The 19,470-nt window shown below is 37.9% G+C and overlaps 1 protein-coding gene across 1 annotated transcript in view; it reads right to left on the bottom strand.

Annotated features, from left to right (window-relative positions):
- The window catches only part of TDRD9 (tudor domain containing 9), a 60,714-nt gene extending 47,900 nt beyond the window's left edge, over positions 1 to 12,814 (bottom strand). Inside the window, exons 1-5 of the mRNA XM_010080426.1 lie at positions 12,777 to 12,814; positions 11,282 to 11,388; positions 4,530 to 4,627; positions 3,884 to 4,105; positions 1,301 to 1,423 (exon numbers count right to left, since the gene is read on the bottom strand). Of these exons, the coding sequence (XP_010078728.1) occupies positions 1,301 to 1,423; positions 3,884 to 4,105; positions 4,530 to 4,627; positions 11,282 to 11,388; positions 12,777 to 12,814 (588 nt within the window). The remainder of the gene's footprint in view (positions 1 to 1,300; positions 1,424 to 3,883; positions 4,106 to 4,529; positions 4,628 to 11,281; positions 11,389 to 12,776) is intronic.
- Between the last annotated feature and the right edge of the window lie 6,656 nt (positions 12,815 to 19,470).

Genomic DNA, 19,470 nt, shown 5'->3' with positions numbered 1-19,470 from the left:
GAGGAAAAAAGTGGCGTATGGGGAACAGCAGGGACTGTAATTTTGGCTGGGGAAGCAGAAAACACATACAGTCTTGAAAACTAGGAGCTGCTCAAAGAAGGGGTACAAGCTGATGTAATCAGTTCAAACTACAGCACCCAAGCAAACAAGGTTTTTTCAAATCTCTGCATAAGGGGCCACAAACTTTACTCACTAATTTTCATACCTAACAAAGAAACAATCTAACACTTCTCCATATAAGCAGCTTCTATTTTCCAACTTTTGCGTCTTACATCTAAGCCTGCATTTGCTTATCTTAGGCTTAAAAATGTTAAGGTTTGCGAGACCCTGCTAATATATTAGAGTGGTCTCACATCTTTCCCATGAAGACAACTGGCACAATTCTTTAGGATTTTGGGGTTTTTTGGTTCTTTTTGTCTGTTTGAATAAAGTCCTAAAGTTTCTTCATACAAAAGTGTAACTATTTGCTTAATCTTTTCCAGTTTTTCCTTGTGCCATTTCAAGTGCAGTCACAACAGCCTTCATTATTGCTAATGGTCTAATGGCATAACCAAGTACTGCCTCCCTACTCCTCAAATATCCAAGAATCAAATTCACTCTCAGCTACAATACTGTAATAGAATAAAAATGAAAACCATCAGAAAAAAAAAAGCCCTCTTATGTGCCACTACATCCCAAGATTTAGACCTACACTTTACATGTGATTTACATTCATGCATTGTGAAACCACAATTTCACATCTGCCTATATTTAACAAAGACTGTTTACCTCAGAAAATCAGCATAAAAATGCATAAAAATATACATACTACAAAAAATCCTGAAAGTATATTTTCTTTAGCTTTTCAATGAAGTGACAGCAATAATGATGAATCCACACAATTAGACTACAAACCTGTCCAGATGACAGAATTTTCAGAGGGCTACTCTATTTTTCAGGACATCCATGAAGAGTAAAGACTCTTTCTAAGGGCAGTAACAGCCAAGAGAGTAAAAACCCAGCTGCCTTCTCCACATAGGCCTAGCCAGAAATGTTCTTGAAATCCAGGCAGTGGATTTCAGAAAACATTTCAAGGCATTCGTATCATAAGCTAAGCACTCCCAAACACCCCCCTCCCTCCAGTTCTAAATTTAATTGCTCAAAGGAACACTGAGACAAGCCTATTTAAAGAAGTGTTAGCTGGGACAACTTACACAAAGCACCTTTGCAAGTAGATGTCTGTATTTTTCTTCCTCTAGTATGGCAAGAGACAAAAAAGGTCTTCGTAATAGGAAATTTAAATCTATTTCCACCAACTTACCTCATCAATGAAAATGTGTGTGAATTCAGCTAGGCTTTTGGCACGAACTACTTTCTCCAGAAGAACTCCAGTTGTCATGTACAGCAACCTTGTCTCCTTTGTGGAAATGTTCTCCAAACTTACCTAACACAATGAGAAAAATATAGATGTGAACAAATAGTTAACGTATTTACAGGAATTACACACCTGAAAACTCCAAAATCCAACATAGTATAAACCCATGAGAATTATTCATTCAAACTTGTAAAAGCCTCTGTACAGATGTGTTTTTAAAGCCCAGAATTGGTTAACTCAGAAAGCAAGTATTTTCTTTGCACGAAATTAAAAAAACTCAGACGTTTATAAAATAAGGCATCAAAATTTCCTGTTGAGGGATATAGCCTGAGAAGAATTCTTTGAAGGTTTTTAAAGGTACATACATAGATCTTTTCACTAAGAAAGAAAAACATCTTGCCAAAACATGATTTGCTTACTGGAGAGGAGAAAAGGAACAAGGTATAAGATAGCATCAAGACCAGGCAACTTATTCCTGAGAGGAAAGTTCTACAACCCTATGCTAAACAATAGATTTATAATTTCTAAAATACTTCTGTAAACTTTAGCTATCCTAGGTGCTGCCTACCCAGGCAGGTAGACAGAGCAGTGACCGTCTTTTCACTTTCCGCTTTTAAAACAGCCGAGTTTACACTCAACTGTTCTTCTACTCCCATTTCTGTTCAGTTCACACAAGCACTTGTAAAACAAGCACAGCACATCCACATGCACAGTCCTGAAGACAGCTGGAAAGCACAGCACCATTTAATATCTTTAAGACTCATTACCCTAACGAATCAATTCAGTAATTTTATGACTATTTAAATTCAAGGTATCAAGTCACATAAAACACTGTTTAGTACTTAGAAAAAACCAACATACATAACCTGCAGTAATTCTACAAATCAATAACTGGAGGTTATTAATATTGGCTTCGTTAAGATTTGCGATAATGTCAGATCATAATTCCCATGTAGTTATCTAGAATGTTCACCGCTCAGAACTGAAACTTCTTTAGTAAGTTGAGCGTAAAGTGTATTTTTACTTCATCTTTCAACCCACCTGTGGAAAAATCAAACTTCAAGTAGTGGAGAAAAAAATAAAGGCAAAATCAACTTCTCCTACTACAGCATTTGTTGTAGGTATGTCAAAAGAAACTGCTAAGAGTTGATACTTGGACAAAGAACAGCATTCAGTAGAGATGACAATAAAGATCTTTTTGATGTAAAAATGAAGCTTATGTATCTGCGTAGCCTTGTAATATGGTATTGCTATCACTAGTAACAGGCCACAAGCTTTGTACTGAGTTTGCAAGGCCTCAGGACTAAGGCATGTCAGGTCTGCTCCCTCTGAACTTTGATCTGCCTCTACCTTTGCTTTAACTGGTCTAGCTGAGACAGCAATTTAGTGCAGTATAGTGATACACAGGCCTGGTACAGCTGCAAAGACCTTGGGTAGTGGAAACACAGAGCGCGGAAGAGAAGAAAGCAGACGTGGACAACAGAGGAGATCCTGTAGACCCCATGCCATACACAACTCTGTAACAGCCAGTTAAAAATAAAAACCCCTCAGACCTGGAGCTGGACAAAACTGGTTTTATGGGTAACAAAGAGGAAGCATCTAACATACACAAATGGCACCACGTGTAGTGCATTCGGATGTAACCTGGAGCTGCAGACCAATGAAGAAAAAGCTGTAAATGCGTTTTAGCAAACACACATAAATATAACCCTAGGTGGAAGAAAGGAAGGAAGAAACAACAAGAAAAAAAACGCAGAGGAAGAAGAAACCAACATGTATTCCTCCCAGCTGACTCCAGAAGCAGGCAACTCTCTGTGAATATCCTCCCACCAGCAACACCAGTGCAAACCCACCAGCCTTAGGACCCAGAGAAGCCAGTCCAGAGACAGCTATAGTCAAACTATCAGTGAAACAACTATCACACCAGTTTATTGTGGTTGCTGACAAAGAGCTGATTAAAGCACCAGCATCTGTGTCAAAAGATGAAAGTAGCATCAAGTTTATAAACAGAGACAGACCTGAGTTTGAAGCCGAGTTTGACAAAATGAAAGGAGGGGGTAGATTTAAAAGGAAAAGCTAGTTCATGTTCTCACATGTTACGGAGAAATGACAGGACATTCATGAAACAATCTGGCCATAAACACACGAAATTTTTGACATAGCTGACAGGTAAATGTAGTAAAGTCAAACAAATTAATTATGTTAATGAAGGAGTTCAAAGGAAAAATGACAGAACACAGTTCTGCAACAATTTCAGTGATTATTAATATAGATGTCTCCGAATATCAGAATGCAGAATATTAAATATTTCTGCTAGAGTCTCACTAGCATTTATAGTTGTTTAACCTTAAAAGTTTAAACTTTTAATTATGAATGTTTAACAGGAGACAGCTAGAAACCTGCAATTCCACATTAAAAGCAGATTCTCTAACATTTTTTCAGTATGCTAGATATGCTGAAATCTAATCAAGAAAGAAGATACAGAAATTTTAAATGTATTTTTAAATACAATTTGAAGTTTTCTTATACCTGGTATCCTACAAGTCCACCTAGTGTCCACGATCGTTCCTTGCTAATCCACCTGGCAATGCTCCTGGCACCAATTTTCCGAGGCTGGGTAACAGCAATGTTGCAGTAGGTAGATCGCTGAACGTAATAATCCAAAATATATTGTGGAATCTGTGTAGTCTTACCACTGCCAGTTGCTCCTTCTACAATCACAACTGAATTGCTTTCTATCAGAGACACTATCTGAAACAATTTTTCAAGAAAACTCATAAGTCTACAAAACAACTCAAACCAGGTTTCAAACAGATTTGAAAATATCAATAGCTTCCAGGCAACGTATCATATCTCTGTAAAACATTGTGCTGTATTTTCTATCATTTCCTAGGCATCTGTAGATGACTGGACTCATAAAACACATCAGAAGATCACAGGAACATGGGCACGTACTCCCTTACATATGTTACATAAATACCTATAAACACAAAGTATAACAGCAACGTTTCTTCGTCTAAGAATTTTTATACAATGATTTCGTACAATTAACAAAAGCTTCGTACAATGCTTAAAACAGGAACAGAAGTTTCCTTCTGAAAAAACAAAAAACCCAACAAAACAAAGCATGCTTTTCAGCTTTATTCCATAATAAGAGAATGTACAATGGAATTACCTCTTCCCTGTGTTTGGTTATAGGCAGATCCACACATTTATTGTTAGTTATTGGTATAGAAGTCCAGTCATCTGATTCGCACTGAGACAATGAAGTACCTAGGCATAAAAATAACCAAGAATAACTTATTTCAGTAGAGAAAGACCAGCAGAGGAATATGGTCACAGTATTTGGAAACCTAACTCCTACCAAATTTGAATCACACACTTATGAGTATTAACAGAATCACTACTTTTCAATATTATTATATGAAAGAGATGTGCTGGGTTTATGCAACTGCTGTTTTACTGGCAGCAGCACTGAAAAACATCACTTCTGTGTATAAGCCACCATCAGTGTGAAGGAGGTATACAACTCTATAACTGTATATGCTTTTCTCTTAATTAAAAAAAGCAGTATTTTTGCACAGTTTGCATTACAACTGCCAAATCTACCATTGTTCTTTTTGACAGTACAAAAAAAAATATGTCTCAATTCACGTACCGATGTGTTGTCTCCCTTAAAGCCTACTGGATCCACAGTACAAAATAACCGATAATTTGATAGGAAAACCATTATATTTCTACCACTTGTCAATTAAAAAAAAAAAGTCTAGCATCATAATGACCTGTCAATGTGATACTACATTCTGCAGTCTCTCGGCAGGAGATAGTCACCGTTAACCCTGGGAAATATAGGACAAGAATCTTACAGTGCTACTGTGAACTCCCCCTCAGCAGCCTGCTATCAGTTTGACCATGAAAAACAAAGGAGCAACTGAACATGCATGGAGGCAGGTGTAGAAGGGGAAAACCAGAATAAGACTTTGGTAAGTGACAGTTTTGCAAGTTACAATCCAACAATTTGGCTAAAAACCCCCATTATACTGAAATCAAAAGCAGAAATGCTTTCTATTTCAACTGGGTTTCACCAGGTGCTATGGTGGAATTCACTTACTTGCACACCGGTAATAAAAACTTCCACTTCCCTTTTTTAATGTCATGTTATTTCTCTAAGAAATAAGAGTAGTGAGAAAGAAATCTAGTATTCTTTTTATAAGGACAATATTTACTGTACAACAAAGGCTACAGCCTAAATACCTGACTGCAGAGTTGTAATTGCCTTTCTTGGGAAGGGTTACCAACAACCTCACACAGCACTGCAGCAGAAGCAGTCAGAACACAAGTTATTCCCACATTAAACAAGAACCCCAAAAGCTGGACAGTTCGTTAAGACAGTTTCATTAATGAATAAAACCTAGAGTTCTCCTGAAGCCAGATTTCCAAACAGGAAAGGTATTCTGTGTAACGTAACAGTTACTGGCGATCCTTGCACAGTGATTTAATTAGCACTACTAAACAGAACTTAATATCAGCATCCCTGGAAAATATTAACTGTCCTCTTTAAAATACTTTTGGTCAAGTTTCTAAATATACTCCTCAGGAAAATTAATCTATAGTGTTCTGGCACAGCAGCACTGTACAAAGGCTGACTGGCTTCCCTCTGGCACAAACATGTCACTACTGAGACATCAGCAGCTCTGCATGGTTTGACCAATGCTGGAAGAAATCTCAAGCTGTTAAGGAAAAGATCCCAGCATCAGCATATTCCTGCTAACATAGCCCTCCCACCTCTATAACAACTGCAATTTTGAAAAATGTGTTAAAAGTATAGAACTGGTGCCGTCTTCTGTTAGTGCCTATAAAAAAGAATGGCCAAAAAAATTTACACTGTAGGATTTGCATTATAAGCCAGTGTATTAATAAAAAATAACCTAAAATTCAATTAAGAATTTTATTTAAAAAATACAAAGGAACAAACCAGAAACAACCAACCACCAGTACTTATGTACCTGATGAATAATCAGATCAACCTAACCAATTCTGTGTATTTATTTTCTCATTTATGAAATACAGCTCTTAATATATTGGGGGTTTTTTTAATGTAACAGTTCTATGACAGCAATACCTCCTCCTAATCACAGAAGTTTGGAAAAAAAATGAACCAGAAGTAAATGTCATCCAATGTTAAGTCACCATCAATATGGAGAGTTTGAGAACTGGAAGCCATGTAACCATTAGTAGATGCTGCAAGTACTAAAACTGTATGGTTTGTTTTTTCTCTTCAAGACATGTACTCTGTGCTTAAACTGGAAGAAACCTTACTGGGTTTGCCTGGGGAACTAATACCATGACAACTGTGAGACTTCTATCTCGAACAGACAGTACAGTCTTAACGCCTTGGAGTAAACTGGCAACTTCAGCTGAACACTGACATGACCCAAGCAGCCATCAAGAGTCCCACTCTAATAAAATGAGGATACAAACTTTTTTTTAAACCCAATATAATTATTAGTGTAAGAAAAACCAAAACAAAAAAACCCTGGGATTAGGAACTTGGGTAACCATCTTAGAAGACAGTAAACTTTCAGCTTTTTTTTTTTTTTTTTTAATGAAAGGCGTTGTTCTGAACAATGAAGATTTGCTGCAGAATAGAAAAACTTGAATATACAACCCTATGAAAGTTCCAAGGTTATTCTGTACATTTAAATAACCATGCAACTGTGGACTCTATACCACAGTGTAACTACCTTCAACTGCTGTTTGGTTTGGTGTGTTTTGGTTTTTTTAACATCTGTTTATGTAACAAATCCCAATATGAGAACCGGTCCTTAGAAAAACAGATCACTTCTGCAAATACAGAGGTAGCTACAGATTCAAGGAGCTATAGGACTACAGACTTATGAGCAAGAAAGGCATAAAGTTTCACTGTTTCAATTGCTTATACTTTCCAGAAAACACTGTTAATACTGAGACAACAATCCCAACCAGTACACACCTTTGTAAGGCATAATGCTCAAACACACACCTTGGATTCTGACATGCTGAGAATGCAGGACACTTCCAACTTGAAAATAGTAAATTGAGGAAGCACAGAACCGCCCAGCATGCTGTTTTACGACAAGCAAAATACTTCTGTGTATAAGAAGAATTAACACCAATCCAGAATAAACAATGATATTAATTTCTCTACTCAGAGTCGGTGCAAAAAGCAACTGAAAACTCAGCTATGGGAAAGATTAATTTGCCTGCTCACTTCCTTTTCAGTTATTATTAAAGTTCTGTAGAGATATGTTGACTGCCATGACTAAAACAGTCTACTGTCCATGGAAAGAGCAATTTTCCAACATCTCAGTTATTGCAGCCCATATAGCGGATGCATTCCTTCTGGTACCCGTTTCCTGAATTGGATTTGAAGAGATCCTTTAGCACAAGATTAGATTTTTGTATTTGCCAGTTCTGGGAGAACAGATTATACAGCTGGATCTTGGTATCTGCTATGAATCAAATTAAAGTGAGATGCTTAAAAAGAGAATACACTTAAAAGTGCTGGTTAGGTGAGTCAAATGAGATGCTTACTACATCACTGATCATTGTTCCACTGAGCTACAAACACACAAAGGGATTAGTTAGCAAGCAAGCTCACTGGAAAGGAAAGCCACAGGAAACAACTGGACTCCAGCAATGAACCACAAAGCACAGACTTCACAGTAAGTCATGCTACTTCAGTCATAACACAAAAATAGGTGAAGTTGCTGCTGACTGAGCCCCAAAGAGCTTAATCCAGAGCCTGGGCAAAGCTGATTATTCTTCCAGACTGGCGAAAACAGGCTAACAATTTTCTGTGTCTTGAAGTCTTGACTGCTGAAGGATGCCTTCAGGTAACATTAAAATTTCTAAGAAAACACCACAAGTAATTAGTCTTGGCTTTCTGTTCCCCAGTGCAATCCTCTTCAACTTCCACATATTTTCAATACAAAAGTATTTGGGATGAAGATATGTGCTATGATTAATTTTCCTGGCATGCATCTGTTCTCAATCCAAAACATTTAAGGAACTCTATAACTTAAGTTTTTTATATCTCAGAAACCCGACCAAAAACAATGTTAGAATTGCTTCTTCTCTGCAAGTAATTACTGCACCGGGCACCTAGAAAATCCACAGAAGAGATCAATTTAGTGTGAAAATAATGGAAACAGAAGAAAAAAGGCTGCCATCCACAAAACTGCATGAAAATGATATGTGTCCTTTGAAAAAAAAAAAATTAAGGATTTTAGAAGCTTTCTTAAAACTCTTAGTGCATACAGTTTAGAATACCCTGATTTGAATTAAAAAAGAAAAAAATGTTTTCCATAGTATGCTTAAAGTAGGCAAGTGTTCCATACACATCGTGCTGGAAGGTTTCCCTCTGCACAACCACTTGTGACCTCACTGAATCAGAAGTGTCTAAGTTTGACTCTGAAACAGTCAGGACCAATTGTGAAACTAGACCAATGGGTCAGGGAAGAAGAACTGCTAATGCTCTACTTATTTTGGATAACAGTTGTGACAAAGTTTTTTTTTTCTGCTTTTATTTAATCATTTCAACTTCCTTTTCACAACAGAATAATTTCTGCCATGTTCTGTAGAAGCCAGAACTCTTAAGTGCTGTTCCCTGATGATCTCGGTTTTCCCAACAGAGAAGCAGATCAGGCATTTCTATTTGTCCTCTCCAGTATGAAAGTTTATTTCAAAGAAACTGGAAAGCACAAAATTTAAACTCAACAGAACTTTGTAAAACACCAAGGTACAAGCAAACACCACAACAGTTTCGGTAACTCTGCAAGATTTAAACCAGGCTGTCAATGTATATGGAAGAGACAGTTGGAAGAACAATTCAGAAAGAAAGAAGGAACAGAAGGGGTACCAACTCTGAAACCTTCAGAGCAAATCAACTTCTCATTTCCATGCTGTGCTGCTTACTTCTTGACCACACTTGTACTACCAGAGTGGTAGGGACTGGTCTAGATAAATCCTTGACCATTTATGACAATTTTTCATGTCCTTAGATAGAACATATACTTCCAAATTGATAGAGCTGACAGTTACACATGGGTCTTGGAGCTCTTGAAATCTGTATGAGGAACATATTACCATTTAAGAATAGCAGTCTCGTTAAGAACATACACATTTATAGCACATAAAATTAACATTACAAATCTCATGCTCACTCACTGAGACAGCTTCTTTATTATATTATATTATCCTAAAACTATATTCCTGAACCTGTCTGTAAGTCAAAGTCGATAGCAGTAAGAACCAGGATTTTCTGAAGTTTGTGTGTTATTCTACTTCAAAGTGGGATTTGGGAGCTCAGTCTTGGAATACCATAGGAAACTTCCCATCCCATCACTATCCAGTCTGCTTAGAGTCCCCCACTGGATCACACACACCTGGGAGCAGAGCGCTGGCCAGAGGAGGCAAGCCATCAATGCCGCATATAACAGCTCCTGAAGCAACGGAGACTCCAGGTGATGGCATAGACAAAGAGTAGGAAGAAAGAGGGCAAAAAAAGGGACAGAGGAAAACACCTAACAGATTACTAATAGGAGAGTACATCTATGCTAATATTTTAGTATTTTTTTAATGTTGTTGTCTAACTAGGTGCTGTTTAAGTAGAACTGGAAGGCAAGAATAAATATTAGAAGGTATATATTTCAAGGACAAACATTTGAGGGTAGATCAAGAAAAAATAGGTATTTATAAAATAAAGTACTGGGATGACTACACAGAAATAATTCCTAACAAGCCTAAGTTATAACCCTGTTTCTTCTATAAGAGGAATACTGCCAGCATCAGTTCCATTCAAAATTAAGCAGGCCACCAGTGCTGATAAATTAAGTTGCTAGCCCACTTGAGGCAGAATTCTGATTTAATAGCTGCAGGACATTAAATTATTTATGCCATTTCCTTTAATTAATCAATACCTCTATACTTATAAAGAAACATCTAAGGAACTTATGCTTAGTCAACTCATTGCTGTCCTTCCTTTGCTAGTAAAGCACCCAAAAATTCCTGAACTACAACCTTCAAAATCTCTTCCAGTCCCTTTATTCCCTCATTTTCACCCTTCAATACCTTCTACTCTCCCACAAATTTTATGTGACGTCAAGTGAACAAGAGACAGTATTTTGTGGTTAGGACTGATGGTCAGATGCACTGCTCTCAGCTGATGACAGACCAAACAAATGCCTTCATCACTCAAGTTCCAGAGGTTTTATAATTTTCAGAAGCATTGAAGGACAGAAATTTCTAGAAAATGTCTCAACTTGCCAAATTTTGGTACGTCAGCAAAGGGATATAAAAGGTATTACAGAGAATAATGTGCACAGCAGATGAAACACATAAATGTCCTTTTCTTGGGAAATCAGCTACATTAACAAATTTGGAAATTAAGAGGCACAGTAAGATTTTGAAGCTGAGCTATCCTGACAAGTGAGTCAGCCTCACAGTGCTTTTACCAGAGCTCCTAGGAAAGAAGTGCAATCAAATTTCTCTCTAAAGCAGTTCAAAGGAACAATCAAGTATACACAGAAACAACACAGATAGAAAATCGGGAAAACAGAATAGAGAAAGACATGAATCCAATGAGAGCTATCTTTTCCTTGCAGATACATGTCAACCATATAACTACATTTATCAGTACAATAAACCAGATGTATGCACATATATCTATGCAACGGCATTATGCATTATGGTTTCCAGAGAACATGTTTACTTTTTAATACCATGCCTTGTACAAAACAAACAAAAGCACATACAGCATTAAACAAACAAGAAATACACACAAAGGTTTGATAGCTTTGTTTAGGGGAGCAGATAGGAGGAAAGACCACAGGGAGGAAAAGGACAGGTGTATCTGAGTTTATAATAGGAACCAAATATTTGTTTTACCTGGTTTATAGACAAGCTCATCATTTTCAACTACATCTAGCTCTTGGGCCTCTGCTTGTCTGTATTTTTCAGCATGTTCAGTTCCAACACTCTCTGTGACAGGCAGCCTGAAAAGGAAAAAGAATGACAAATCAATAAATGCTTCCTAATTTTACAGTCGTGGATATCTCTGGGAATAATAGCAATATACAGCAAGTTCAGAGTCTCCATGTCATGCAGGAACTACTTCAGTGAACAAACTTCAGAAATACATTTTGTCTCTGCAGTTAGATACTAGCCTGAGGAAAGTGCCACATTAAATATTTTTGGTTAGATTAAAAAAAAATGAAATTGAGCTCCCAAAATATCATCCCTTCATTTTTAATATCTAGAAATTTCTCTCCTAACAAAAGTCTATGATTTCTTCTGAACAAAGATGAAGCAGAACTGTTTCACCAATTCTTGCACAGTACAATTTATACATGTAATTTTTGCATGATTCCTTGTAGACAGGGGAAGTGGACAGGAGTACACACAATCATCTCACTGCTTTAAGGAAAGAACTTTTGTCTTTGAACCAAGAAATGACGGTGGCCAGAGGGGGGAAAGAAAATAAATTAACACAATCACCCGATTGGTGAATTTTATGGAAATTTATTCTACGCAAGACAAAGCCTATACATGACATAAATAGAATGAAATGGGATTAAAAAAACCCAAACCTCTTCTACATAAACTGTGAAGAAAACCACATGGATTTCACTGGAGAATAAAGCAGCATAAATACAATGATTGTATGATTATTAAATCCTAAACTAACTTAAACATGGAAGAGTTTTAGACACATCAAAAGCTCCCTCTTTTTGTCTTTTTTTTCAACAAAATACAAACTAGAACTCAAAACTATGGTTTTGCACTTGGAGCTCTGGGCCCAGCACAAGCTTTCACTTGTGCATAGCAAATATATTTCTCAGTAGCTATATCTTTTATAAAATATCTTATAGAAGGATACTGCTGCAGAAGTATGTATTCCTTGACCCAAATAATAAGCAGCACTGACTCCAGAAACAATTAAGCTGAAAATAACAAGAGATTTTGAACATGGCACGCACGTCACACAATTACTCATCAGAGAGTAATTCACAATATTTTGATCCCACAGAGCACTCACCTCTGACAAGGCAAACTCTGTGCCAGCTTGGCTCTGCTACAGACACTCATTCAGATCAGTCATTATTTCCTCCTACAGGAAACACCCAGTATTTATCACCTACAGCTGTCAACAAACCAAGGAATGGCTTCTTTTCCTATTTGCACGGTATTTTAGGCATAGAGCTACGGCAACTTTTCCTCGGATCTCAAGCAGCTCTTAATGCAGGGTTCAACAGGATTGCACACATCTGCACAAGCGCTACATGAGCAACAGCTGCCTACTTGCAGCAAGCAGACTGCAATGCCGTCATCACTCTAACCCCCCTGAAACAGCTGGAACAGGGAACACCACTCCACAACATACCTGAATCCAAGGTACAACTCGGAAAAATTCATGTACATCATGCCAGACCGCTTGTTAAGTGGATTATTCCACTGAATGTATATTAAACACAAATAAAACCCCAAAATACAATGAAGGTATCAAACACTGAGTAGTTGAAAACAACATAATGAAGCTTGGCCACACAATCTCAAATTGGCAGCATCGTATGCGCACACACAGATTTTAGTGATATAACCAAGTATTTTTCATTCCCGTAAGACTGCAGCCTCACCAAGTGCAGTCTTACAGGGAAGATGTGCTGAGGACACACATCTTATGACAAGAAAACCTGGTTATGCTGTACATACAACTTTCCTTCAGTCCTCTGCAAGAAAAAAAAAAAAGCCATCTGATTAAGATAGTAAATGGGGTCATGGAGGAACATGAATCTTACTCAACTGTAAGAGCCCTGAGCAATAGCAAGCAAATCACTTTAACAGAAAACTTCCACTGAGGGGTAGGGACAAAGGGCGAGAAAAGTAGGACTGCGTTCTCCATTGGCTGTAAAGACCTTGCAGAAGTATCACTATTAAAGCAGCAGCTGAATTCAGCTAAGAAGCAGGTTTATATACTACCTGATATATTCAACTAAATGCTCCCGGAGACAGGGGCATTAAGCATTTTGAAATGGGCTCACAAAAGTATGTAGGCGCTTTGGACCTTTGCCTTTACAGCTCTAGGAAAATGAGGCAGGAGAACCTTGGTGATTTGTGAGAATACATTAATTTTTTTTGTTTGGATATTTGGATATTTTATTTCAGAAATTAGGTTTTCTGTCTTCAGAAAACAGCACGCAGTAAATAAACCTCAGGCTACACAATGAATAAAGAAAATGTTTAATAGCCAGTCATTAAGAACGAACATTGCTTACTTGATGCACTGAATCAGGCTACAGTCTCGGGGAAAACCATATGCAATTGGAAAACTGCATATGGGTATATGAAACGAACAACCAACCTTCATTACATCATTCCTCAACGTTTTAATGCTGAACTTTGCAGGTTTAATAAAATAAAAAGCTTATAGAATAATGTTATTTTTAAAGCAAAATGGGAAAAAAAATCATTATGGAGCCCTCTGGAACTCTCCTAAGTCATCAGAACGACACAATCCTTTCAATCATTAATAAGCCATCAGCAGGAGACATCATCCTCTATAGACCTGAACAAACAGAAAGGGATGAAACATTTTTCTAATGAGTTTCAACAAACATTTGCTGACAGCAGAATGACAAGATCCAGAAAATTCAAATCCATTCCAGTCTAGGAAAGGACAACACTAATGAACACTTTCTCAGTTCTACTTATGAGTCATGTGTCTGTTCAATACACTGGTTAATATCTTCCCCACTTCTATTCCCTCTGACACAGTGAAAAACCACATTTCTGTACACCTGCCCTGTTAAAGCATACATTCCTTAGGCTTTCCAGATTCCAGCCTTGGCACTCGCCTACTTTTAGACTCCCCCTGGTCTTTTGATCCCCTAAGTACATTACAGCATTGGTAAATAATTCAGCTGCCTATCTGAAATATATTCAGAATTTTACCAAATCAAGGGGCAGTAAAAAGCATTTTTTTGACTCTAACACAATTACTGAAAATTTAGAGTCATCAATTTAAGGAAATGCAGAAGACTTTAGATGTTCTGTTTTTTCTTCCTTCCCCCTCATTTAAAAAACAAGGTGAGTTTGACCTTATTCAAATCCAAGGCATATTTCATCCTCAAAAGCAGCCAGGTTTCTGTGGCTGAGCCTGCAAACATAGGCCATTATGTCCACTCTAAGTGAACAAAGGCAGACAAAATTATAAAGCACTGAGAACGCTACCCATCAGTAATGTCACTCAACAACAAGTAATTCTTGATATGTCCTAGCAGCTGTAAAACCTATCAGCTATCTGTGAAGGTCTACACATCTCAAGACCCACCTATTTCAGAAAATACTGTCAGAAGTAGCAGACGTGGGAAACGCTAACCTGACAAGCAGTGGCCAGCAGGACGCTTTCTATCCAGGTAAAAAGGTAGTACGCAGCATGCCTCTTTTTGGAATACAATTAACACTGTTTTTTATGAGATAACGGGATACTTTCCTTATTCCTTACCACATGGTTTAACTACTATAACACTTTTTGGAAGTGTGACTGATCTTGCACATATGCCTACCTTAACTAAGTTTGAGCATTTGATTGGAATAAAATCTTTAAAAATATTTCTTATTTGGGTTTACAGGAAAAATTCAGTGTCATAAACATAGAATTAAATACAGCTGGCACTGCAGGGGAATGACTAGAAGGAAAACACACTTTGACACCAGAAATTGTTGACACATCCAACTGCAAATGTTTTCAAATACACTTGGGGTGCCTTTCTTTAAATAAATGCAGCTAGAGAAAGGTCTTCCTTTTCTTGAAGCTACACAATGACCTCTAATAAGTCAACTAGGCCATCATAACAGAGTACACTTGGTAAATTTTTGTATTTGAGCATCTGAGATATTACCCAAAGCATTTTTGCACACAGTTATCAAAAACAGAATCAATTGCCCAATCTCAACCATAATGGTGACACGTAATTTCTTTGGTTCTTTTCAGTGACATATACTACAATGCCAATACGTACACTGAACACAGTTGATGTCTCTAGAAGTGATGCTTAAAAAAAGCCTTATTAAATGAACATAAAACTAGTGTCACTCATGTCACAGACCACAAGAGAAGGACTGCCCTAAGCCATGGCTTCTATCACACGTACAAGCTGTCCACCTACTTAGAGATCTTCAGGGAAAAACTGCTTGAAAAAAACACTTAGCCGTATAGCACACAGAGCAATATTTTGCTGTTCAATTTTAGTACAATATATACAGTAGACTGTTTCAAAGACTCTTTTCTGAAACTAAAATAATGTGACACTTTACGTAACCGAACATTCGCCATCACAGTAAATAACCTTCCACTGGTTTTACTGAAGGACATCCTAAAAATTACTTTCCTTTTAACTGGCAGTTGGTGTTCCACACTTTCAGAAGATTGGTCTTACCTGGAGAAATACACTAACTTTAAATAAATAAGGTACTGCAATTCAAAACCCATAATGTTTCAGTCACAAAAATAGAAGATTATTAATAGAATTCCAAATAAGTGAAATCTATTAAACACTAAAATACAGATTTTACAAAATCAAGAAGTGATTTACAGATTATTTTAAGAATATAAGAATCAATGAAGTGCATGCTTTTTTCCACTCAAGAGAGCTGTTCTAAAAAGGTAATTAGCTACATTTAAAGTCTTCATAAATATGTATCCTTAAAGGCTTCCACTGCTCTTCCTCCTATTTTAAAACCTTAACTGGGTGGGGAAAGGGAGCACACTAAAACTACTTTGCAAAAACTCAAATGCAAACGTTTGGACTTGGATAGACTATGTAAACTCAGCATCTCAGAAATATTTCTTTCGTGTCAAACTAACAGCTCTTTAAGACATCTCCCACCCTGCCCACAGTTAAAATCCAAGAAAAATAACAACCACAAACGCCAGGATGAAACAGCCCAAATCCAGAGCATCACCCAGTAAATTTGAGGGATTTTATGCCAGTGGGAGAGACTAGGAAGAACTGCTGAGCTTCAAAGAACTGGACTCCTCTTCGAGATGAGCTGTTGATGAGCTCCTCTTTCTGCAGCCACACCTCAAACAGGGACGTTTGGAAGAGGGCAGCAATCACCTGTGGCAGATGGTGACAAGCCATAGCAACATCTCTACCACACAAGAAACAGTTAATCCTGTAAATTAACGCTGTTATAATTAGTTATGAATTAGAAGTTAGATGGGTGTTCATATTTATTAACTTAAAACAAACACACAGATCCTCTATCAAGCATTGTTTCTGATCCTTTAGCAACATTCACAAAGCATCTACACACCTTAACACTTCAGAATTCATCCCTTCCCCCTAACCACAATGGCAAGGAACTTGGCCAAACAGCCATTAAAAAAAAAAAAAAAACAACAAACCCATATCAAGAAAATTAAAATAAAAGCATTTGGCTATCAACTTGGTAAAATACAGCTTAAATATATCTCCAAATAAAATATAATGCAAGAGACTGCACTGAATTAAAAAATACCGGTGAACACTAGTATCAAATGCAAGATCCCTTCAATTTCAAACTGATGCTTGCAACTCCCCTGCCTATTAGAGAAGCGTCACCAGCACCAGAGACATTAATGTTACAGACAGTCCAACTGGAAGAAATCAGCTTCAAACATGCCTGGATTTTATTCATCACAGCAACAGAAGTACAATGATAGCTTACAAAACTTTCTGTCAGTTAACGCTGTTAAAAGAGGATTATTACTGTTGTTAGCTGTCACAGCAATGGACCAAACAAGGAGTCTTACCAAGAAACCTCTTGTGTAGGCTCACAGAAAGTTTTGTTCATAGCTGTTAAAAAGCAAAAACACTCGTCCAACGCTGTCTGAAGCAATCAGGGAAGGTAGACTCACCATCTGTCTGCAGCCTGAAACAGCTACAGCGAGTTGTTCTGTCAAATCAAAAGAAAAACACGCTGCAAAGTTGATCATTAAATCCAAAGAGTGGGGCTGCATTTATAAATGGAAGTAAATCATCCCACCTGCTAGCTACAAAACCAAAATCTCGCTTTTCTCAGATGACTGGTAGCCCTGGTAACCTTTCTATGTGACTATATGGGGCCTGGCTGCGATACAGTTCATTTTCTTCATAGCAGCTCTATGATGCTGTGCTTTAGATTTGAGACCAAAACAATCCTGCTAACACACCAGTGTGCTAGTTAATGCTGAGCAGTGTTTGCACAGCACCAGGGCCTTCTCCCTTGCTCACACTCCTCCCGCAGCGAATAGACTGGAGAATGCACAAGAGGCTGGGAGGTGGCACAACCAGGCAGATAAGAGGTATCCCATGTCATATAACCTCATGCTCAGCAATACAAAGGGCAAACGGGGTTTTCAGTTAGGTTTGCCATCTATTGCTTGGGAACTGGCTGGGCCCTGGTTTACCCGTGGGAGGGGGTGCATGACTGCCTCTGCATCACTTGTTTTCTTTTGCTCTTCTTCACTTATTACAGTTTTTATCTCAACTCCAAGTTCTCTTGCTTTTACTCTCCAATTCCTCTTCCCCCATCCCACTGGGGGCGAGCAGGGAGTAAGTGAGAGGCTGCGTGGTTGTCAGCTGCCCACTGGGCTTAACCCACAACAGTACGGTATCAGCCCTTCACACAACATCTGAGGCAGCAAACTTAGTCTGTGACTGCATTACCCACAGATGCTAACAAAGAAATATGAAACAAACACCACTGTGCCGACCTGTTGAAATGTTACCTAGCTAGCAATGATTATGACCTGCTATCAATGCTTTTGGTCAAATAAAAAACTAGGATAATTTCTTGGTGTGTCATTATGAGTCTCATTCGTGAAGAGAGCTGTGCTTCCTGCCTCAGTACAAAACACACCCAGAATGTAACTGCCACCATGGATACAGCACTGTATTCGGAGCAATTCTTTAAAGACGACATGTACTAACACCGCATCAGACTGAAGCTCCTTTCCCCTCAGTCAGTAAGAACTAGTAACAGGCTTCCTAAATACGCCTCTCACTAACCAGAATATATCAAGCAGTAAATAGAATGGTGCCTCGTATTTAATTTATTTTAAGGGGAAAGAAAATATTAGAATAAAGAGAGCACACAGCCCCAGTAGGAACTGTTCTGCCACAAGCACCAAGGGATGCTCATTATTCTGACCGGTGATCCATAGAGCTGAGCATTACGAAGATCACCTTCTGAATTAGAGGCTGTGTTTAGAGGCTCCACAGGCCTCCTATTTCAGAAAAAGGCTTCTGAGAAGTACATGAGTATTTTACTTGCATCACTAGAGTAACCTGCACTGGAAACCATGCACACAGGGCAATACAATCATTTATCTACTGCTCATGGAATTTATAGAAAAATCATTGCGTACTCTCTTACAGAGAAAAAACGAGATGTTCCTCTTTCCTCCTCCCCTCATCTAATACCTCCACAAACCAGGTTATGCAGTCTCCTAGCCAACTGATTAAGTAAGAAACATCTTTGTAAACTGGCAGAATTGACAACTAGTTCAAAAAGTAAGAACTGTTTGATGTGAGCCTCCCATTTCCTTGGGTTTGGGTGGAGAATAACGAGTACAGGAGAAAGATAACAACACTGACACTTCGGAACACTTTTTTTTTTTTTTGGTACCAAGAAGTCCACAGAATAAAAATAAGCTATCACCAAAGTTTTTAAAAAGTCTGTTCTGCACATAGTTATTTTAAAATATAAAGAAATAAGCTCTGTGTCTTATACAGGGATGCAAGGAAAGAGATCCCATTTTATCCTCTGGCTGCTGCCCTTATTTCCTTATTTACCCTATCATCAATTTTCAACTAGCAAGTGCTCTTGTAAGGCTATTGCTTTGGAATCTTTACTGATGAACCTGGACCTGCCATAGCAAGAAAAAAAAGACCACTAAAATGGTCTGAATTGATTTATGAAAGGAAATCTGCACTTTGGCTCCAGTTACTCCTGTCGCTCCCTCAGTTCAACTTGGGAACACCATCAGAAAACCAGCCTAAAATATGCTACAGAAAAAGGAATGGATAATTTAAGAGAAAGCATAAGAAATT

This window comes from Pterocles gutturalis, unplaced genomic scaffold (assembly GCF_000699245.1).
Source record: "Pterocles gutturalis isolate BGI_N339 unplaced genomic scaffold, ASM69924v1 scaffold15324, whole genome shotgun sequence".
In the NCBI taxonomy this organism is placed as follows: domain Eukaryota; kingdom Metazoa; phylum Chordata; class Aves; order Pterocliformes; family Pteroclidae; genus Pterocles; species Pterocles gutturalis.
Note: the sequence above shows the minus strand (reverse complement) of the source record. Positions and strands in the feature narration are given on the sequence as shown.